Below are 24,581 nucleotides of genomic sequence, written 5' to 3'. Positions count from 1 at the left end.
ACATCTGCTTCAAGTTTCTACATGCTGTGCATTCAGACTGAAGTCTTCTTTGTACCTTGAGTTAATCTGTTCAAAACAATCGGGCCATGCTCTTCTGAAATCAATAAGGCATTTTCACCCAGAGACCTGCTGCTCACTGGACGTTTTCTCTTTTTCAAACCATTGTCTGCTAACACTAGAGATTGTTGTGTGGGAAACTCCCAGTAGACCAGCAGTTTCTGAAATACCCGGAGCGGCCTGTTTTCCACCAACCAGCACGCCACGTTCTAAGTCACTTAAATGACCTTTCTTCCCCCCATTCTCAGAACTTCAGCAGGTTCTGTCTGTCTTGACCATCCATGCATTGAGTTGCTCCCATGTACACCTGCACAGGTGTACCTAATAAAGTGACCGGTGCCTCTAAAGCTATAACTAGCATTATAGCTAGAATCGCCATTAAAGAAGCTGTAGAGGTCTTTATTTGCAAGTATATTCTCACCCGTCTTTACATTCGGTCATTTCATGTTGCCTGAGTGGATTATATACGGATGCGGATTATCCACTTACTGTAAAAAGACTCCCATTAAATTATCCACTTAGAGACCATCTAAGACAAGAAAAGATCTCATAGCCTGAAACAAACTGAAAAGATTTTATTCAAATGTAAATTGCGTGTCTCTTAAGCAGCGTTTGAAAACTCCTCTTAATGCATCACATTATCATGTATTCATGCCACCCAGGACTCGCTGTCAGCCCACTGAAATTAACAGCACTGAGAACATGCACGTACACACAGCTGTTTAAGTCACTGAGATCTTGAGCTCGTATTACACTTTTGTTTTTTCTCACAAACGATCTTCGTGCCATAAAGCGGCGCAGTGAACTTTGTCAAAATGCAGCCCTTTGAAGCTGAACGTAACATTTAGCCACCGCCAGTCTTTCTGACAGCTCTTGTTTGTTTATGTAATTTAATCGACGTAATATATGCATTTCAAATATGCATGTGCAGCCTCTAAAATGTAAAAGTATATTCTTGTCTCATCTGTGCCATCTCCTCCCTTCCTCTCGTCGTGCAGGCTGCCCTACGCAGGTTACTTTGGAGGTGTTTCGGGTCTCAGTAAAAAACAGTTTCTGAAGATCAACGGCTTCCCGAACGAGTACTGGGGCTGGGGAGGAGAAGACGACGACATTTACAACAGGTATGTGTGGACGGCTGAGCTCTGCCTGCGATTTTCTCGCTGTTAAAATGTGTGGTTATCCTCGATAATGGAACTTTTCTGCAAAGGAAGGCAATTTATAAAACCCAAACTACATTAAATTATTTTTATTCATGAGTAGAGGACAGAGTCTACTGTCAGGTTTACACTCAAACTGCACCGCACATTCACGTCTTTTATGTGTTGAATATGTATTATTTATGCCACTCCTGGAGACGGTAGTGGCACAGTCAAGTATCGCGAATGCAAGTGACGTTGAAGCTCTTCATGGAAGAGGTGATTTATTATAATTATTCAGGAGAGGGAGTCTGATTAGCAAATAAATTAACCTTTTGAAGCACTTCAGTCAGCTTTTAATGACTAGCTGAAGTTCACTAATGACATTTCTGTGGATGTTGGCTGAAATCAAATCTGGGAGAAGAATATTCGTTTGACAGCTCGACAGAAAGATGACTTAAGACGGGACTATTAGCTGAATTTATCGTCTGCTCGGGAGGTTGTTTGCACTGAACTTTGTTTGATTACCAGGTGAAGTGATGATCAGACTATTAACAAATGACAGCTACAGCAATGAACCCTCATCTGTCTGTGGTTGGTAAAGAATCATAACAGCTAAACGCAATGCATAATGATATACCATAGAAATAATGAAGCTAACTAAACACAGGACTTCTATCTCTCCCTGACATCTTCTCTCGTAGCACAGATTAGCTCCATCAGTCACACAAACAAACCCAAAATGTCAGTTTCATGTTTCTTAACAGCTGAAATGAACATATGAGATGGCAGATTAACTCCAAAAGAATATATTGCAGTCCCATAAACAGATGCATTTGCATTCAGAGAGTATAATTATAAACACACAGGGTTGTATACTCACAGCAGGATGCTCCTCCACAGACACGATGCCACCTTCATCTCTATTGCATCTCCTCCTCTTCTTCTTCTTTTGTTTTTCCTCTCTGTCTTTCTCTGTGTCCCGCTGTCACGCTCACAATGCGAAGCTTATCTTTGTCCTCTTGGAGTAATAGCATTATAAGAAAACTGAAAATAGAGCAGTTGAGAATAGTGGTTTGTGAGGATGGACTGTGTCAGCCAACACAGTATTAGAAGATTACAGCTGTTTGTCAGCATCTGGCTGGATGTGATAAAAGAGATCAATGTGTGCTTCACTGAACGGTTGTGTGTATAGGTCTATAATTATGCACCAAAAGTTAAAGTACTGACTTTAACGGAAGATAGCTCAACTTTACAATTGGATGCTGCAGATTTTTCTGGAAATAATTTCTGCACTCCAGCTGAGCTATTTTGGCTGCTATGAAATGTGAAGTGAAGTGCTGTGCATATATCATTAAACTGCCAGTTAGGAAAAGAAAACTTTCAGACACTGAATTCTGCACTTCAAATTTAACTCAGTTCACACTTGCTCTTACACTAAAATACTTAAGTTGCCAGCTCCACAGCAACATTTTCCACCAAACCAGAATAAAAAATGCAAAATAATAATATTTGCTTTACTTAAGGCATGCCAAATACAAGGAATCCTCATATTAAGTTGCTTACTTGTTAGTGAAATACAGTGTTTGTACACAAAGAATACTGGCTGATATATCAGTCTGAATTTATTACTGACAAAGAAATCTATATCAGAGCTGGCATCTGCACTTGCCCGAAGATACCAGTGTTGGCTTGGCTCTACTTTACAGCCTGTAGCCTCTTTTAGGATATTACTTTAACTTCTTAGACCAAACATGTTGTGTACCATATGGATGCACTCATCCAGATAAAACTGTAGACAGCTGCTGCCAATTCGGCAGAGTCAGGTCTGTAATAAGTTCAGAAAGCTGAAGTAGATGTGGTGAATAATGTAGAACTTATAGCAGTTAAAGCCCCACTTATTTTTCTTGGGAGCTTATGGAGACCAAAGAGGGTGTTAAAGGGGTATTTCTCCCAAAAATTCAATTTAGATTTTGTTTCTCTGACCCGTAATGCTATTTGCTATAATGTGAGTTGCTCCGTTTTGGAGATATTCACTCTATAAATGTCTGCATTGTCACAAATATAATGGCATTAAATGCCTATCAGCTCAAAAAGTCAAAGAAAAAGAGCAAAGATGATGCATGCAGACACAAAATGAGCAGCAGTGTCTTTCCATAAATCCTGACCAGATTGCTCTACATAATCTAAACTTGTGAGCAGTTTCTTATGACATGTATGACAGGATGATGACAGTAAGTTGTTTCTGAGCAAGACAGAGAATTTTAAATTAAATCATAACAAGATGCGAGTGAATTGCAGACTTTCAGCTTTAATTCAAGGAGTTTTACAAAAAAGTGTAATCAACTGTGCAGGAATTACAGACATTTTCACACACAGTCCCCTATTATAAAGAGAATTTAGCAGTTGACTGATAAACTGGTAGGTTTAGGTGGGTTTATTTCATGTTAAAGAGGTGCAAGTGTCATTGTCAAAGTCCGCAGATTGTTTGCAGCAAGGCGATGGAGCATCTCAAGGGTCCATGGACTTTAGGCAGTCATCGACTACAAATGAGTTTCATCCAAGTATTAAAATAAATCCCGAAATTTAAAATTGTGTTAGTTTGTCCAATAACTTTTTAGCCTCTTGATATAATCCCCTCCTCACTTAACCGGCAGTATTAGCTATGTGTATACTTCTTTTTGTTGGGAGAATAGAGTGAAAAAACTATGAAACACACCAAGGTTTTCGTAGTTGAATTACTGGGTCATGATTTCTGGAACGAGGCATAGCTGCTGAGTTTTCCTAATGTATTTGTGGGGCACTTTGACCAGCAGAAGGCAAATGCCATCAGGTTCCATTATAGTAAAGAGAAGACATCTCTACAGCCACTATCTACAAAACTTGGCAAGTCACACCAGGAGCAGTCTACAGTAGATCGATAAAGAGCACTACAGACCAGATGAAAAATATGGTAATTTGATTATGGGGTGAAATGTCTCTTTATAGGGGCACAAAATATCGACTGTATATTCATCAGATGACCAGAAACACAATCCCAAATTAGACTTTTTGTCTTTTTGCCAGTTCAGTGACAAAATGGAGTTTGTGCATCTTTACATCACACTGCAACATCAGAACAGCGAGTGAGTTGAATGAAGTAATACTGACTGGCTAAGTGTTTAATGTTTAATGCCTTTAGAAATAATATAAACTTGAGGCAGGATTTTATCCTTTAGATAAGATAGTCCCACTGAGATTTGACTGAGAAGGCTCTATAAGTATTACTCTGCATGTATTTTACATTTTATCTGTGTTTCCACAGTGTGTTGTAGTTTACTTTTCAGCTGCGGAGGAAACTCCAACAGTGCTGTCCAATAAACATACAGTAGCTGGAGGGGTCGATTCATACAGTGTTGTGCTAAAAAAATTATAGAAAAAGAGTTCTCACTGACCTTTTTCTGTATTTATTCTGCATTTTTATTCATTCCAAAATGCTGCTGTCAGGGACGACATGTTTTGTTTTGGTTTTTTTGCTGGAGTTTTAAATTTTTGTATTATATTTGGATTCACTGTGTTTATGTAGCAGATACTCCTGGTTGATTTCTTTATGATTATTTTCTCAGTTTGGTCTTTAGTCTTTTTTTGCTACCTTTTGCAATCTAGTTTCTGTTTGTGGTTTGAGTTTTAATTAGAATTATTAGACTCTAACCTTTACCTTATTGCTTCCTGTTTTATTTTGGTAGCTGTTATCTTCTGTGTCTTGTTTCTTTTTACTTCCCTTGTCTTGTGATCCTTGATTAGTGTCAGCTGTGTTTGGTTCCCCACACGTTTCTCCTTCCTTTATATTTAAACCCTAAGTTTACTTTTGTTCTTTGTTGTTATTCTGTCTAGTCAACTTGTACGTTTCCTGCTTGTTCCTGTTGTGTGTTCCCCGTATTCCTTACTCCTTGTTTAGTTTTTTGTTAAGACATTTAATCAGCCTTAATAAATAGCTCACTTGTTTTCTGCATCTGGTTCCTCACACTTTTACTCTGTAAATCATGAGAGGTACTGTAAAAAGCCTCAAACTCAATAATTATAAATAATAATAATACTTAATAATAAAAATAATATTTGAAATTATACTCATATTTGGTATAATAGTATATAATAAATACTTGAAGAAACTTATGCAGAAAAAAGCAAATACAGCTGAGCCTGAAGGCTGGGTAGTGCCTCATTTGAAGGTCACATCTCCTCCCACCATCCACCTTCACTTTTCAGGGCTGGCTTGTTTTAGAGCTTTTCACAGAGTAGGCTGAAGCCCTGAAAAATCCCTGAAAACGCATTTGGACAAGCTATTGAAAGACTATGGAGTGTGGATATTGCTGCGTGTGCACATAGCTGAGGCTTTTTTTAAACCAAGTAACAAGTTTCTTCTTCAGCTTTTATTATGAAAGATCTTGTTTTTTAGCAAGACCTTAGTTGTCCCTGTCAGTCCAGCTAGTTGATCCACACTAAAATATATTATATTAACAGATGGAAATGTAAGTTTCCTGCTGGCATTGGTGATCCCCTGACCTTTCCTCTGGTTCCACCATGAGGTTGACATTTGTGGATTCGTGTGAATTGGCTCAAACACTGTTCAATCGATTGTCTTGACATTTGATTCACACATTTGGAGTACCCACAAGATGAATTGTAATAACTTGGGTTACTTCCTTATTTCATTTTGTGAAATCATAAGATCAAAAGTTTCATTTGTATTGTACTTTACAAAGGTTTTGGCATTACCATAAAGTTTATGTATAAATATTAAGTACTGGCTGCCAAACATCAGCATGTCAGGATGGTAATGATACCATTCAGCTCGAAACACAGCTGCATCTTAACCTCAGAAATGTGGCTCTGCTCTCACTTTCACAGCAGTTGCCATTTGCACAAACTTTAACAGCATCTTGCTGCTGCATTCAGAGTACAAAGCAAGGGCACAATGCAGGAGCATCTCCACTTTCACGCACTGGCAACAAGTGCTACAGATCATACATAAACCATAAAATAAAACCCCATCATTCATAGAAGAGTGCAGAAATGTCAGCAGTGATTATGGATAGTGTCTAGCTCAGTGTCAACTATTTGCATTTATTAAGTATGATCACATTGAATCTTCCTCAGGCTGAGATTTGGGAGGTTTATCAATGATGACAATGTGGCTTTATGAGCACTGAGCAGCACCCACCCTTTTGCACATGCACCACCCAAAGGTCAAGTGTGCGGTGGTGTGTTAGCCTGTCAGATGGATGCACGGCCTGGGCATGTCTTATCAGCTGTCGGGATAAAAGGAAAGTCAGGCATGGCTTGTTAAAAGAGGAAGCAAAGGTACAGCAAAGACATTTCTTTACCTTTACATTGTTTTTCAGTTTCAGAATAAAAGTGCACACAAAATGGAATAAGGTGGTAATTAGTAGTAGTAGTAGTGAAAACACAGGCCTGCATGGTTCAGTTCTGAGACCTGAGCAAACAGTTTAAACCAGAAGCCTGTAGTATGAAGCAGGATTTCATCTTATCCAGGTAACTTCAGGGTTAACAATACTATTGTATATTTCATGGTATAACGCCATAGTAACTTGTGCTATGAACCAAAGCTGTTCTGGATTAGGTTAGCTTCCAGATTAGATCAACAGGTATGAAATCCCTGCCTACTGACCAATCGATTCTGGCAGATAGTACAGGGGCTCTGAAGTTTCAAAAATAAATATAGATTATTTAAAAGGCAACTTTATTCCTTGTTTTTTCTTTTATGTTGGCAGAAAAAGATTTTACAACAGTTTTATTGTTCTATCAACATTAATATATTATCCTTAAACAGGATATCTACACTGCACCTGCTGACCTTTTAACAAATTTCCACATAGATTAAACATTTAATTCTGTTTTGTGTTTAATCTTTAGTTTCCAACTGTTAAAATTCATCAAGGTTGCAACTGAAGGAATAATAAATAAAGCTGGCGTTTAAACATTAATGTAATCAAATACTTGATTATAATCCATCAGATTCTCCGGTGTCTTAGTGATAGAGCTTTGATATTGCTAAGTCTGTCATCTCACAAAGTCGGCATTTGTGTTTTCTTTTCTGGCTTTAAATACGCTAAACTTGATTAATATTAAGATCTTTTCCAGTCTTATTGACTAAAGCACACACTTTTGATAGTATATTACTCTACAGTGGTTTTCTTCTCAAGCACACTCACGCCACTGATTTGATCTGCAGAAGCTGTGTTGCTTTCAATGTGTTTAATCTCTTCATATTTTCCCCATAGTGTAGTTCAATCTTTCTTTGTAAAATCAGCCGCTCTTCTGCTGATACATCCATCCATCCATTCTGTCCTGCTTAACTTTATCAGGGTCGCCGAGGGGGGGCTGCAGCCTATCCCAGCTGCCATAGGGTGAGAGGCAGGGACAGATTCCCAGCCTGACACAGGCCTGACACAGAGAGACAGACAACCATTCCCGTTTACATTCACACAATCAGAATCATCTTTATTTTAACAATTTGTGCACACAAACAAGGGATTTCACTCTGGTTCATTTTGCTTTCTCAATACAAAAAATAGAGTTTTTTAAACAGACAATTTTAAATAGGCATATATATACACAAGCAGAGCATAAATACAGAGACGTTAAAACGAACTACAACTGGACATGAGCGATAGATATTTAATAGGCTGAACATGGTGTTGCCTGGCTGAACCTTAGATGTTCATGTTGACCACTCCTTCCTTACCTGTGTAAATGGTACGGTCCATGCAGGTGCATGGGCTTGAGTAGCGGAGGAGAGAGGAGGTGGTATTTTATCTAGTTTTATTTTTACTAGTTCCTTTGTATTTGGTCAGATTCCCTAGTGAATTAATTTTGTCTTTCATTAAGACTTAAGTGTAAGTCCACTTTTTTGGAACATATTTCTGCCTCAGTGGCTGCTTCTTTGACATCTTCTGCTTCTAGACAGTAACAACTGCCCCTTGTTTGAGGGGGAGGGGGGGGCGTCTCAGCGCAACAAGTATCTGAAGCTGAAAGGCTTCTAAGAATGCGAGCTGTAGATAGAATAGAATAGAATTCAACTTTATTGTCATTGCACATGCACAGGTACAGGGCAACGAAATGCAGTTTGCATCCATCCAGAAGTGCTTTAGTGATATAGATATATTACAATATATATTAGCAATAATATAGATATGTGAGTATATTACAGAAATGGGTCTATTATGGTATGTTATAATGTACACGGTATGAAGTATGTTGTGAATATTCTATAACTATAAGTATGTACAGGCTGTAGTGAGTACAAGCTATGTACAGGATATGAACAGGATATAAATATGAAAAACTATACAGAATATGAAATGAAATAAATAACTTTACAGAATCTGGGATATACAGCTATACAGAAATGGGAACTATGCAAGTTGTAAACAGTTGTAGGATTAAAGATTATCGAATGTACAGAATGATTATTTACACAGAGCTATACAGTAGTGCAGTTAAGATAAGTGAGGGTGTAGATAGTTTCTACAGAGGCTATATAAAGTGCTAGTGGTTGTGAGTGGTGGTTCAGTCCATGTTATTATTGTGTTTGAGGGTACAGTTGTCCATTGTGGGTGTGTGTATGTTCAGTCCATGAGTTAACGTGGGTCAGATGTCAGGAGGCAGAGTTCAGGAGTCTGACAGCTGTGGGGAAGAAGCTGTTCCGGTACCTGGTGGTCTTAGTCCGGAGGCTCCTGTGGCGCCTCCCAGAGGGCAGGAGGGTGAAGAGTCCATGTGATGGGTGACTGGGGTCTTTGATGATTTTCCCAGCCCTTTTCAGACACCGCTTCCTGTAGATGTCTTTTATGGCAGGAAGTGGTGCTCCGGCGATGCGCTGGGCAGTTTTCACGACCCTCTGCAACGCCTTCCGGTCCGAGGCAGAGCAGTTCCCGTACCAGACTGTTATACAGTTGGTCAGGATGCTCTCGATGGTGCAGCGATAGAAGTTCACCAGGATGTCTGAGGACAGGTGGTTCTTCCTCAGAGTCCTCAAGAAGAAGAGGCGCTGGTGAGCCTTCTTGACCAGCTTGGAGCAGTTGGTCGTCCAGGTGAGATCCTCGGAGATGTGGACTCCCAGGAACTTGAAGCTGCTCACACGCTCCACAGCCGTCCCCTTAATGTGGATGGGTGGATGTGGGTCAGCATTCCTCCTGTAGTCCACGATGAGCTCCTTGGTCTTCTCGGTGTTAAGCAGCAGGTTGTTTCTGTCGCACCACTCAGCCAGACGATCCACCTCCTCCCTGTAGGCGGCCTCATCGTTGTCACTGATGAGGCCAATCACCGTGGTGTCATCTGCAAACTTAATGATGGTGTTGGAACCATCAGCAGGTCTGCAGTCGTGGGTGAAGAGGGAGTAGAGGAAAGGGCTCATCACACAGCCTTGTGGTACACCGGTGTTCATTGTGATGGTAGATGAGCAGCGGTTATCCAGCCGGACATGTTGGGGGCGGTTGGTCAGGAAGTCCAGTAACCATTTGCAGATGAGGGAACTGATGCAGCGGGGAAGGATGGATCTCCAGCTGAGTGAACTAAAAGGCTGGCCAGTTAAGTCTCTCAGGATTCAGTAAAACAACTGGAGGAGTAGGATAAAGGGATGAAGAGATAAAAGAACAGGAGTACACATCAGAGTGTGCAGTGTCCATGAAATCTGCCTCTGGTTCGTTAAAAGGAAACAAAGTTCATGGGTATGAAACGTGTAAGCAGTCGATGTGTCCACCAATCTCCATGTGCTCTTTCTTTGAAAACTGCTCTGGAAAGAGGAGCATCAGCTAAATGACTAAATCACCCCTTTATACTATCTGCTCTCTGCTCCAGCACCTTTGCCTCACTGTATTTTCTTCCTCCTCTCTAACCCTCCAGCTCTTCACATCTATTTTTTTCCTGTCTGCCTCTCTTCTTTCCCTCAAAGTAATTTTCCTCTCTTTATCCTGGTTTTGATGCCACGGGCTGTGGCCACTGCCTGAAACGGGTCCTGCTTGCTTAATGCCAGCCCGGGTGAACTAGCTGTCCCTGCTGCTCAGTGTGGCCTGAGCCTGTGGCAGAGAGGGCACATGCCACTTGCACAACTGTCAGCACCACTTCCTCCTTGGTGGCTATTGCTGAGAAAGAAGAAGAGAGAGGGAGTGTTTTCTTTCCTCACTATTCTCTCACCCTCTCTGAACATCCAGCATTAGCCTTAGGCAAAGACTGTTCCTATCCCAAGGGCTTGAGTGCAAGACCAGCCTTCACCACACGTGCAGACGCTCACTCTTTCCACGCACCCTCCTTCCCTTGCCCTTTCCCCTTCTTCTCTGTAAACCTCCCAGCGGTGGCTTTCATCAGAGCCTGAGCCAGCATCATATGCACATGCAGCACAAGGACTGTGCATGTTTCTGTGAAGTCTTGACAATGGTGTAAGAATCGGGATATTTTTGGCTCAACACTTTGAGCAGCCTTTGGTAAGTTCAGTCACACGTCTAGGTTAAGAAGCTGTTTTCACCCTTGGGTCAGGTCAGCAGCAAACATCAAGTCTTTTATACCTTTTTTCCAGTTGCCCTGATTTATTCTTAGATCATTGTTTGACTTTGTTTCGTTAAACACACACGAGACGTACTGATACAAGTATATGTCAGTAAACCGATACCTAAAGATACAACAGATATTTGTACAAATACTTAGGATGTTGTTTTTTAGAGTATGGATTTATAAAGGAAGATAGGTAAAAATAGAGACGGGAGAAACATCCTTCAGCTCGTGCTTGTTGATGCTCCAAAGCCTGTCCACCAGAGGGCACTCTGCAATTTCCCTGTTAGCAATATGTGTTGAGTTGGGCAGAGTGTCAGTGAGTAAATAAATGACTAGACTAAATGTTATTAATCAGAATAATATCAGTATCAGTTTTAAAGTTGCTGTGTCGGCTGAGCTCTATTCTTTTGTATTTGGTAATATGAAATGGTCTTATTTTAAATGTGTGGTGGTAATAAAAAGACAATGTGACAGGAGAGTTTGGCGAGGGCCGGTACAATAATGAAGTGAGTAAGGGGATAGTTTCAGTTGTTCATGAGGCAAATCTTGTCTTACTAATGACCAAGAGATTTAAGAACATTTCCCCACACTTCATTCAGCAGCTTAAGTGTGCAGTAGCAAAAGAGACTATCAAGCACATGGATGGATGGATGGATCTTGTAAGAGCACGTCGACTTCACCTCAATCACCTTCACAATTTGTGAAAAAGATTTCTTTTCCCCCACCATTCGTGAAACAGCGACGCAACTCTACAAATGCTTTCAAGGACTGTCTGTCCAATAGTGCGTTATTATCCCCATTTTCTATATTATGTAATGCCTTCCCTCCTCTACTTCTCCAGCTTTTGACTTAGCTCCAGGTATGTGTTGTGAAAAATATGAAGAGTGCATTTTTGCTTAGCGAACAAAGAGTTTATCAACTTAGGGGTGACTGCAATAAGAGGAAAATGTCCAAGGTCCTTTAGGGAATTATGATAAATATCTTTTAATGCATGGCTGACAGCCATTTTTAAATTTTCCTCTGGTTTGGTAATTCAGTTATATATGCTCCGTGGACAAATTAAAGCATCCACAAGGCTTGGCAGGGAGAACAAAGAAGCCCCTGGGAAAAGAGAGAGTAAGCAGGCACATTTTTCTTATCATACGATACTTTCAATGTGACAGTCGCAGGAACAGAAGTCAACGCGACACGGTAGAGAGCACCTGCTTGATTCTAGAGTTGAATCAATGTAGGGTGAAAGCAAGGTGACGAAAAGAAGCAGCAGCAAACCGAAAGAGCTACATGAGTGTGGGGGCACTGATGAGTATAAACCAGGTCAGCTGGCTGATGTACATCCAGCAGCAGCAGATATTGTAATCTGTCTGAACTAATGTCCTGTGTGATTTTCTGGTGTATTAACTGGAAAAAAATTGTTATGGAACAATGAAAAAAAACTTGCCCTATCTATGGTTGGTTTTTGCCATCAGACATGTAAATGGTATAGCGCTTTTGTATAGCGCTTTTCTAGTCCATAGGACCCCAAAGCGCTTTACACTACATTCAGTCATTCACCCATTCACACACACATTCACACACTGGCGATAGCAAACTACATTGTAGCCACAGCTGCCCTGGGGCGCACTGACAGAGGCGAGGCTGCCGGACACAGGCGCCACCGGGCCCTCTGACCACCACCAGTAGGCAAACACGGGGTTAGTATCTTGCCCAAGGATATTTGGCATGCAGCCAGGAGGCAGCCTGGGATCGAACCACCGACCTTCTGATTAGTGGCTGACCTGCTCTGCCACCTGAGCTACAGCCTTTAAATGTCATTTAAAGGCTGTTGGAGCATGAGGATGGTGCTTCTTACAGCCTCAGTATTGTTCTGAAATCACATTGCAAAGACTTAGAGTCAGCAGATCTGTGCCTCTTTGGAGTCTCAATCCCCCAAACCACTGACAAAGTACAAATCCTAGGAGGTATTACTGATGCAAACCTGTATTTTTATCCAACCATCAGCAGCATCAGTGAAACAGCTACCAAGTCTTCTCAGAAATATTTTAAATATCAAATATTTTTGCCAACAGGAAACTATATTGCCCTTTTTTTATTTATATATCTATATATATCTATCTGTCTCTCTGTCTATCTGTGTCTATCTGTCTTTTGACTGGATCATAATGCAGTCTGCAGCAAATTGATGGAAGTTCCGAATATTCCAAAGAGCTTGTAAGAGATGATATTAGTGTAATTCTAAAAACATCTCTCTTGGCTACCTGCTGATTACAAAACTGGTTTAAAAAGTTTGCTTCTGATCTTTAAAATACTTAAATATGTTGACCTGTGATATACTCACAGCATGCTTCCAGTTTACCAACACAGCAGAGTCATTTTACAGTGCCATTTTGCACACACTATGATCGCACTACAAGCCCCATCTCAGGTCTTTGTGCATCTAGTCAATTCCCCATTAGCTTCCACATCTTCCTACAACAGTCTGGTAATGATAACAAATTCGGGAGGACATAGTTTATCTAGTACACATCCTCACGTGCGTCTTTAAAAAAGCACTTTTTGAGTTATCTCTACGAACCACGCTGTTATGAAACTACCATAACTAAAAAAAATTTAAAAAGCAGAAGGCCATTCGTCAGTTTTCCCTCTCGCAGCACACAGATGTGCTAGTTCTGAAAGAAAAATCTTCCTCTATTATCACCCACTCTCTGCTGCACATCGTCCAACCTGCACCACAGCCACCCACTCCTCCTCTTCCTCTCCCAGCTCATTTCTGCACACAGAAGGGAACTGAGGCAGGACATCAGACTCAGCTCCCGTTTCTACTTCACTCCATTGCACTAGTACAATTAACTCCACTTGTGGGAATAAGAGAGGAGAGCTGGAGACATTTCTGATTAATCCAATCAAACAGGTCTATGGTACATGGGTTTGTGCATCTCCTCCGTCAAGAGTGCTGCAGAGCAATGAAACTTTTCAAGACCGATCTCTCTAGCGGACAGATATCTTTGTTAAGAAGGAAAAAGTGTTGGATAAGACATAAAATTAGAGCTTTTTGGGTGGTGGCTCTAGTAGTTAGGAAGACTTTGCTGGTTAATGGTTTCACAGCAGGAGTCCAACTGTGACTCAGCTTCTATGGAGCATTTTATTCCACTTATAATTGGTGTAATTGTGTGATTTTTTTTTTTTTCTTCATCACGACTGATTCAGAATAAAAGCTGTTGAGGTGAATGCTTTCAGTGTGAACACTGAGGCTGAGATGAGTAAGATCATATAGTGACCCTGGATTGCTTGCTTGCTGCAAAGTTTCTAATCAATCCCTTCTGAGTATATTGAGGAGGAGTTGCCAGACGACTATGAAGGTCCAGTTTGAAGGATGGTTTTACCACTTCCTTGTGTGACAATGTTCATGGTCTCTTGCAAAATGACATAAAATCAGCGTAGAAATGTCATATTATTTTATTTTATAAGGTTTTAAAAAATGTCCATCTTGGTCTGTTCTTTTTTAAATCTTTTTTTTTTTCTTTCTTTTGTTTTTGTTTTTTTTTTTTGCCTTTTTTCTGGGCTATGCATTCAAGCTAGCCTGGCCTGGCTCTAGCAGTGGGCACCAGTTTCCTGCTTCTGAGTGAGAAGAAGTTGAGCTGGGTCCATTGGCAGGGTCCATGGACTTGTACTGCGGTGCCTTCCAAGCCTAGGATCTGTAGCTTTAGCAGAAATTTATATTAACCTGACTGGGCCACTATTTTCTGGTTTAAACTTTCCAGTTTGTTTAAGCCTGCTCCCACTGCAGTCTCCGTTCTGTTTTAGTCTCACAAGTGTGTGACCTGATGTGGTTTTCTGCTATTGCAACCCATCTGCCTCGAGGCTGCATCCCGAGATATTTTTCTGCTCGGTTATAAAAAGCCATTATTTAAGTTACTGTGTACTGCCTTTCTGTCATCTCCATCCATGCTGGCCATTTTCCTCTGACTTTCCTCTAATCAAAAAGGCGTTTCTGTCCCCTGAACTGCCGATCCCTGATGTTTTCTTTTTTCTGAATGAACCCTAGACTGCCAAAGTCCACAGTGGTTCAAAAACACCCATACCAGCTCATGTAGGCCTGACAATTAAACCCAGTTTTGGTTTTGATATGAACATTAGCAGACTTTTCTAATATTTTATCTATTGCTGTGCTGCCACATGATCGGCCGACTGGGTAATTTCATGAGTAACCATCTATTACTAAGAACAGTTGTTGTTGTTGTTAACTTGAAAGGAATCAAAAACTGAACCTAATTTGTGAGTTTGTGAGAACTGTACCCTTCCAATCACATTAACTATGATTCCAATCATAACAGGACTTGATAAAGACTTGAAATAATAGTAAAATGGATTTTGTAATTTATGTCAATCAAATGTTCTATTTCTTTTTATATTCCTAATTAAGTTTTCAGTGACTGTCAGGTATTGAATAACTGACTCAGTTATGATGAATATGATGAATGTTAGTGGACTGTTATGGAAGAGAGTGCAAAACAGGGCAGGACCTTTTTTGTTAAGCTCAATATTTTGTAGTTTTATGAATAATTATGAAGTTATTCATCCATTAACTTATTTTCCAAACCTGTATCCATCTAGGGTCACAGGAGGGTTGGAACTGGTCCCAGATGATTTTGAGCCGTGGGGTACACTGTGGAACAGGTCCATTACAGGGCTAGCACAGAGAGAGGGAAAAACATGCACACTCGTATTTATATCTGCATCAAATTTCCCATCACCTTGCATACATCCTGTTTCCATGTGAGAGGAAAATGGAGGAAACTGTACAGGTGACGGTGCTAGCCACAAAATCAGAAACTGTTTATATAATCTCATCATAGCACAATGAATCTTATAAAAGCACTGTGGCCTTCTTCTGTATTTTTTTTATCTCTTTAATCTGGCTGCTTTCGGTCTTTGCACTTGAGTCTCCAAAAAAAGTGCTGTAAGTTCCCCCCGAGTGGAGAATTCTTCAGCAGCCACCCACCTGCTGTGTTTCAGTGGAGGTGGCTGTTGAATGTGTTGTCTCTGGATTATATACATCACACAGAGCACGCTAAAGCTTTCCTCCCTGCAGCTCCGCTGTATCCTCACTGTCCTGTTCTTTCTTGCATAATAGTCACACTACGCTGTCACACTGTGTTACTGCCTCCTGCCTGTCAGAGCCGTGGAAAATATTCACTGTACTCATGTGTCACTTGAGTGTGTGTTGGTGTGTGCGCTCTAGATGATTTCTTTTCCTTTGGTCAAGCAAGGATGCAACTGCAAAAATAAAGAAATGCTAGTTCATTAGTTAGCATGCAAATCATTAATCCACATATGCATTCATAAGCATGCAAGGTCACAGCGGCAGAGGAGGGGTTTTTTGACATTTTTAGCTCTGTGTTGCGTCACACTGTACCAACCCTGAACTTCATTTATCTAACAGTGTGTGCCGGCGTTAAGCTGATGAATGTGGGTATGTGTGGAGTTATAACAGCTGCTTTTGCTTTCTTTCTATGTGTGCCTTTGTGCCTTCCTTTTCTGAACGAGTGTCTTTGACCAGCATTAATCATCGTGCAAAGTTTCATATTGACAAAATGAGGAGCTAGAGAGCTGGCCCACCCTCAGGGAGTGTTTCATGATGAAAAGAAGATTTTGAAAGCAGGCAGGGAAGGTAACAAGCAGTGATACAATGATGTAGCAGAGGATTTCTGAGCAGCCCTGATGCTGTTTTACACAAGCACGCTCGATCTTCTTATGTTTGAGAAGCCAGCAAACAAAGCTTAGCAGTGCTTCTGATCAGCTCAACACACGCACACACACACACACACACACACACACACGCACACACAGAAAAGTTTGGTGTAATTTATAGAGAAGTGTTAAACAATAGCAAATGTAGTTAAACATACACCCCCAGTATTCCAGTTAAATTCATAATACTCATAATATTCATAACGAGTGGTCCTCACCTGCATTCGTCTATTCAATCTGTTCATTTGGTGGCAGAAACAGGTGCCTGAAAACTGAAGTCTGCCTCCCATTCTACTTTTCTCAGTGCATGTTGGGAAAAGAGTGAATTTGTCATGGGGTTTGCTAGATGAGGACCTGATTGCAGGACAAGGTCGTAAGTCCATATGATGACTATAGAAAACAGCAATCCAACAGGAGGACAAACTGACTCTAAATGGGCTGGAAACACACAGAGATGACAAACTAATAAAGGACAAAAACAAGCTGACGCTATATATACACAGAAGAGAAATCAGGGCAGAGTGGAGTGAGCTGGGAGAAACGAGACAAAAACTAATCAAGATAATCAAGATAATGACAAGGGAGGAAGTAAAATTAAACATAAGGCACAAGAGACAAATGATTATCAAAATAAAACAGGAAATGAAAAACTGGAACACGGAACACAAGAGAACTTGGCACAGGAGGATAAAACAGAGGAAACTAATAACTGAAAACTGAAATTAGCCTAGCACAGAAATAAATCCCTGAACAATAAACAAATCAAGAACAAAAGAGAACAACAATAATCCGAAAGTCCAAAACTCAAACCCCAGAGCCCAGAACCTAGGATCATCACAGAACTCAATTAAATCAATCGAGTAATTTATCTACATTTTGAAGTAACTTGCTAGTAGCTCAGCTGGATTTATATTGGGTAGTGATTCAATTATTTAAATTACTTAACTGAACTTCTTTGGATAAAAGGAAATTTTGCTATAGTCTCACATGTATATTTTGATCTTATTTTAACAAAGTAAGTGTGACTTAATACTAAGCTGTTAAAATGAAGCTTTCCTGTAACTATAACAGTACAAAACAGTCGTTCTTATTATCAAAGAATGTAAGCTTTGTCTTCTTCTTCTTCTTCTTCTTCTTCTTCTTCTTTTTTTAGCTTTTTTTTTAATTGTATTCATTTAAACAGCCATTTAGATAAAGGAGAGCGCAGATTTAAAAATGTCTGATTATGCCTTCACACTTCTTAAAACTTTCACATGGGACCTTTTTATATTTAAGGATTGCTTAATTATGTAATTACAGTTGCTCCAAGACAATAATAACAGTAAAGGACTGAACTAAATTTAATAATACAATACATTACAAATTTACAAACTATAAGAAATAGCTCAATTACAAATATCCAGTATGTTACAGAGACCTATATGATTGACATTTTACTCTGAACTGTAAAACTTTGTTATTTGTTATTTTCACTGTAGATGATGTGCAAAAGGGTGTAACTATTGCACTGTGGAATGACTTCCTGTGTCGTTCAGTGGTGCATTTGGGTAACCTCAGTCTCTCACTGAACATCATTTCCCTAATTTCCTTCGGGATTAATAAAGTATTCTGATTCTGATCATGCAGTGGGTGGGAAGTATTGTCCAGCATCGTCCTTATCTTGGACAAAATTTGCCTCTCCAGCAGGGGGCCTAATATGTACCCTTAGGCCCCATCCTTGATTCAGACACTGTCTTTCCCTTTTCACATAAATGGCCTCCTTGACTGCCCTCTCAAACCAGCGTTCCTCCCTCTCCAGAATGTGTACATCCTCATCATTGAAAGAGTGGCCACTGGCCTGCAGTGATCGGACACCATCTTTCCCCATCTTACAATGCTGTGATTGCAGCCATTCTCCAACTCTGTGCATGGTACTCCATTGATCAGTAGTTCTTGATCAATGGTCATGACAATGCATCAAAAGAGGTAGACGATGACATCCTCATCTCCAAGGCAGGCCTGGTAAACTGAAGGGGATCCTGATGTGGCCTTAAAAAGAAGTTGTAGCTGGTCAAGGATGAGTCTTTCCAGGGTGTGTATGGCGTGGGAAGTCAGTGCTACAGGCCTGTAATCCATGCGTAGTATTCCAGTTTTTTTCACAAGTACTATATTAAAAAGTACAGTTTAAATATAATTAAGGTCACATTTATTCCACTTTACACCAGAGTGGCATATTGTCACTGCATTTATCTTAAATCCCTTCGAAACTTCTCAGAGGATTAATTTTAATGACAGGTGGTAAACAGTTTTACCCATGAGGTAAAACTGTTGAATATTCTATGAGACACTAAAGGCTAGAAAATAGTACAAAATAATTTTTGATTCACATTAAAGCATCAATCTGAATAATGCAGCATTTGATAATTTAGCCTTGAGAACTATTGAGCTTTCTTAGTAAATAGAGCTGTTATTTTGTCCTTTTTCTATAGCAGGCCTCTACCTGCAACAGTTTTTATGCTGTGTCATCTATATTTTCACTTACGGAAGTTCTGGGAGACTCTTCTGAAAGTACCATTACCAGTCTGAAAAACAGCCAGCTATGAAGCTGTCTGTATGGCAAAGGGTGAAACGAATTGTTGATTTACTCAAAAATTCTTTCGTGACGTGAATCTCTGAATATAAAAATAAGATGCTGAGATTTGTACTGATTCAGATGAAGGAGAAAGGATTCACCCCGGGCGAGCCTTAGCTACACTCTCTGCAGGGTAACAGGCAAAAAAAAAAAGATTATTTTAAAGATGCAGAACTATGCATAATATAAAACTAAGCTCAGAGAAGGACTGCTTTGCTCACTTTCAAACCCACACATTATTTGCACCATAATAACTCTCAAAATTATGCAAATGCATTCATGCTCACATGTGCACACACACTGACAAAGCAGTTATCTATGCGTGGCTGCTAAATCAGCAAAGTCCCCAAGATTTGAGAGAAAAATAACGAAAAAGAGGCTAAAATCTCTTATTTAGTTTTTCAATGAATTTATTTATGGGGTTGTTTTGATGGAGTTTGGGTTTCTCTTACAGGCTGATGTGCTTTTGATGGCATGGTGCTCCATTCGGGGTTATTTACATTTTGCTAGTCTGTAGAGAAGATGAGAGGTGAGAAAGAAAAGGGAACGTGAAGAGAAGGAGATGAACACAGAGAAAGTACAGACAAGAGGGGGAGATGAGGAAGGGTGGGGAGGAGAAAAAAGGTGAAAATAAGCATACTGTGAAGAAGAAAATGCACAGAGGGGAGTAGCAAGGTGAAAAGAAAACAAGGAGCATGAGTAGGTAGGTGAAAGCCATTTTTACACATTCACTTCAGCCCTGTACTTTTATACACATTACCCAACGGAGGTGCAAATGAGAAAGCAAATGTACTGTGCAATCAGACTGGACATTAACGATCTTTACCCTCACTTCCAATATTGGTATAGCACTGGTAATAGTCCGGGGTATTCGCAACTATTGAGTGGTCATCCTGTCTTCTGCCTCATACACACTCAAGCAGCACCCTCCTCTAAACCATACAAAGTATTTCGGGAAGAGAGAAGGCTGTTAGTGCTAACTGTATACTGTTGTTAGCTGCATTTGAGGAAGAGCAATTCCCTGACCTGATTCTTTACACATTTTCCAAAGTTAATGTGTGGAAATACCTTTAGAGATGGTCAGGGAGGGAAAGGAGTGGATATGAAAAGAGGCAGAGATTGAGTTAAACTGATAAATCAGTAAAACTGAGTTTAGCATCAGTGCAAAGAGTGCTGACTGCTGTGACTCTATCCAGTCCACAAAAAAATCACTTCCCTCTGTAATACCAATTTAACTGAAGACACACATTTGAGAAATGTAGCTTTTTAATTTGTATTTTTACTGAGGGCTACATGAGAAGAGGAGGCAGTTAGCTTAGCCCTAGCTTAACAGTTGGAAAAGCTATTGGAGCAGAAGAGTTCAAAAATATACACTTTCAAAAATTTGATGAAAAAACTTGAACAGTGCTACACAAATAAAGGTATATTTATATAGCAATGTCTAGTGGTGCTAAATGTTATCGCTACTAGGCTGCAGCTATGGTTATATAGCAGTTAGCTAGGTTTTAAATTTGGTCTTTTTATTGAATATTATTTATTTGTGGATATATATCATAATATCTATCAGTTTTGCCTTCACATAACCGCTAACCAAATTAGATAAACTTGTCCTACGTTTTGAAATAGTGGCAGTGTAGGATAAAGTAAATCAGGCTCATAGTTTGCAGTGAACACGTCCACTTACATGCAAATACTCTGATACTCTTCAAAACTGTGCTTAGGAGAATGTTTGTTCTGTTTCTGATTTGTGTTACAGTTTTCCTATCGCTTAACTAGTAGTTAGCGAGTACTGGCAGATAGGTCATTATCACTCATGTCATATACAAGGAACCATGGGAATCTGTTAGCAACCAAAGTAATAACTTGCTTGCCAGTTGGGGAATATTTATACTATAGAGCTTTTTAATTGGTTAATTGGTCTCTTTTTTGTTTAAAGTTAAGCCTAATATCTAGCTCCATACACCAAATGAATACAATTTAGAAAGAAAAGGAATAGCTACATATTTTCTCAACATGAGGTTGAATGTTTTCACATTTTATTGAGTCACTAAAGTGAATAAATTGAATTTTCAAGTCATTTGTGTGGGGTTGAATAAATTCACCACTTCTTAACCAAAGATATTTTTATTATAAAATGTGTTTTTTCACCATGCCAATTAGATATGATTCTTTGACACAAAAGCACTTCACAAAGCACCGACTTTAACCTTCAGCAGACTGTGCAAACATTTGGAATCAGCTTTTAAAAACTCAGGTAAAGAGAACAAAACTGAAGGTGAGAGTAATGAGCAGATTCAAAAAGAGAAAGGTATGAATAAGATAAACGAGGATGTAACAAGTAGAGGAGAAGAAAAAAGGGAAAGCTCTGCATTGAAAGTCTAGAATACACGTGAAGTTGCTGCGGAGCAATATCAGGCATGGATGATTTTTAAGACAAAGAGACTGCACGAATCAGAGCGTTACAATAAATAAGAATCGCTCATTCAGTATCCGTTATGCCGTCTCGGGTATGAATATCAATGTCTCTGGAAGCCTATGGTTTTAAACTGGGCTTTATGTGGAGCAGAGATGTTGTTTGTGTTGTCTACATCCCATTTGCTGTTGCATTAGATATAAATCTCTGTGCCGAGTTGGCTCTGTGTTGAATCCTAGTAATACAATGTTACCACTGTTTCTAAAAGTTCTGATCCCAAACTTTACAGGGAAACACACCGCTAATGCTCCCCTTATTCCCAGCTGATGTCCCCAGAGTTCGAGAGTGGAGATTGATTGGTTGGATCGTTTATGTTTGTGGTATACAAGTATCATTGCTGTGTTCGTTTTTAGCTTCCTTTGCTTTGCAATGTCCTGTCTAGGTGAGTTATGACCCTTTAAGGATGGGACTAAGAGTTCGATGTGAAGGGCAGAAGTCAAAATAGCCGATACACCACCACAAATTCTTTCCTGTTAGCAAGAATAGTCAGTTATTGTGAGATATGTATAGATTTAATGTGTCTCACAGCAATATTTTAGCACAAATATTGATTAGCTGTACAGTCTGTTAATAGAGTTGTCAGTTGCTGTAATGATTTTTTTGCCCTTCCTGGCCTTGAATGGACCCAGGGATACCTAATGAAGACCATAGCAGATTATAAACGAACACAACATTAAATTTCTGTTCTCATATTCTCCTTTCTTTTTTCTTGGTCTCTGCAAGGTTTATCCAATTCTCAGTAGACTCACAGAGTAGCATTGCATAACTATCACTTCCGAGGAACAAAATTAACCTTTTCACAGTTTTCTCTATAACATGTGCATCACAGAAGTGCACATATTGGGGTTCGAAAGTTAATTATTTGGTTGCAAAAGCTGGCAGGAAAATCTAAAAAGTGCGTTGTGCAGTAACTGACGCAGCTACACGACAGATGATGGGAAATAAGGGCCTTTCTCTCAGTGCTGCTGAGCGTTTGGTGTGACAGATGGATAGCCAAAATCCACGATTCTCCAAAGTTCGGCTAAAGCTGCAGTAATGAGAAGCTTCAGCTGTTTGACGACAAACACACATGAGACTAAGTCAGTGGGAACACCACGGGGGGATTTTGTACTAAAAAGGCAAAATTAAGCAGCCGCATTTATTGATTTGTTTTGAAGCAAAACATTTGCTCGCTCTCGCTTCTATTATATGAGGAATTCCTGCTTTTGTTGACTCTCTATTAATATAAACACAAGTTGAACATATCACATTTTATTATTGATTATTTTCATACAACTTACTAAATGTGTGGATTTCCAGCTTTTCTGTTGTGTGTGACAAACATTTTTATTATTTTTGTTTACTATTCATCAGGTTCGGGCATTTAAAACATTATTTCAAGGATTAGATATTTGAAACAGGTATTTTAAAGGATTTTTTTCCCACTTTTTGTAGACTAAATAATTTCTTCTCACAGCAGAAGTGCTGTCATCTCAGGCTTCGGCTTTGGGAACTTGCGATTTCCATAAATTGATTCTCTTTGCTGTTGATTTAATAAAATAGCTGATAGATAACATAAAAAGTTGCAGCCTCGCTATATTTCTTCATTAATGTGTTCTCCCTCTCCTTGTCTTCCAGCTCTGTTTGTTACAGTGTTTTCCTCAATAATCAGCATGTTTTCTCTCTCACCTGCTCTTTGGCTCAGTCTGTTTCCTTTTCTCTAATAGATTCTGTTCTATCTGCATGTGTTGCAGGATCACTCTGAATGGGATGAAGGTGTCTAGGCCAGACGTTCGCATCGGCCGCTACAGAATGATTAAGCACGAGAGAGACAAACACAACGAGCCCAACCCACAGAGGTACTGCATCATTGTCTGAAGTCGTTCTCCGGCTTTATATTCGGATCGATCGCGCCGCTTTTGTTTCACAGCTACTCGGTTCAGACGTTTCTTTCTGAATTTTTCATTTCAGTTTGAAAGAATTATGATCGCGTGGCACTGCAGAAGTCATCAGTGGCGTGGCTTTATAATTAATGTTTCCTACAGTGCAATTTACTGCTCTGAAATGTGAGGCAGTGTTATGGGCAGCAGTGGGTCTCCTGTTCACTGCTGTCGTCCAGATTATCCACTGTCACTCTGTCCAGTTTTGCAAAACTTAAATGTTAAGGATACTTTAACCTTTAATCAGAGGTGTTTAAATGAGGACTTGACCTTTATTTTTAGCAGTTTCTTACACCGTGCACATTCACACTTGGGAGTTCCCTACAACTGACAAGTACTGCAGCTTGTCATAAGAAACGGTGGGCAAAAGGAAAATTGCTACCTTAGAAGTGTGAAAGTGTTTTAGAAAAGACTTAACTTTATATATTACTTCACTAGTGGCATCTTTACAGCCTGACTGATGCAGTTTGGAGCAATTATTTTTAACTTGCTGAGGAAAGTCAGAGAATGGAAAATGTCTCAAATGAGGCTAATCATTTAGTGCCAACATTTAGACATAAAAAAAACATGTTTGATTTTTCTATACTCCAGTGATTTCATATCACTCTTAACCCTGAAAACTGTGATCCAGGGAAATGTACACAGTAATATCACTGTACTGTATATGCAGTACTGTGCAAAAGTCTTGCTCCTCTCAGTTTAATATTTGCCAAGAAGCCAGAGGAGGGTTTTTTCAGTTCTCCAGGCTTTCTGAAGCTCTTTCAGTTTTTCTTTGCTGCTTTTTCACTCCAGTCTGTGTACAAGGTGATTTTCAGAAGATTTTTTAAGCCACTTATTGCTGACCTATGAATCATTCAAACACAAAAAGGCACCTAACTCAAGGATGAACCAGTGTTCGTTCTACACATATTACACACTTAAGCAAATTTATTTGTATCATTAGGCACTTTGTAACGAGCACCCTGTCACAAAAACACATTTATTCCCATTTTCTTTAGTTGAATATACAAAAATGCCAAGCACATCAGTAGGACAAGTATGAAATACTATTTTTGCACCAAGTTGACTCCCAAAGAGTTATTTGTCATTCC

At 39.7% G+C, this 24,581-nt stretch overlaps 1 protein-coding gene across 1 annotated transcript in view; it reads left to right on the top strand.

Moving 5' to 3' along the window:
- Positions 1 to 24,581, top strand: part of b4galt2 (UDP-Gal:betaGlcNAc beta 1,4- galactosyltransferase, polypeptide 2) — a 185,965-nt gene that overhangs the window by 145,546 nt on the left and 15,838 nt on the right. Inside the window, exons 5-6 of the mRNA XM_085377124.1 lie at positions 1,056 to 1,178; positions 23,305 to 23,409. Of these exons, the coding sequence (XP_085233250.1) occupies positions 1,056 to 1,178; positions 23,305 to 23,409 (228 nt within the window). The remainder of the gene's footprint in view (positions 1 to 1,055; positions 1,179 to 23,304; positions 23,410 to 24,581) is intronic.

Source organism: Diplotaxodon limnothrissa, linkage group LG18, assembly GCF_057381915.1.
Source record: "Diplotaxodon limnothrissa isolate DT_005_m linkage group LG18, D_limnothrissa_male_GT1.1, whole genome shotgun sequence".
NCBI lineage: Eukaryota > Metazoa > Chordata > Actinopteri > Cichliformes > Cichlidae > Diplotaxodon > Diplotaxodon limnothrissa.
This window is presented reverse-complemented; position numbering and strand designations above follow the sequence as displayed.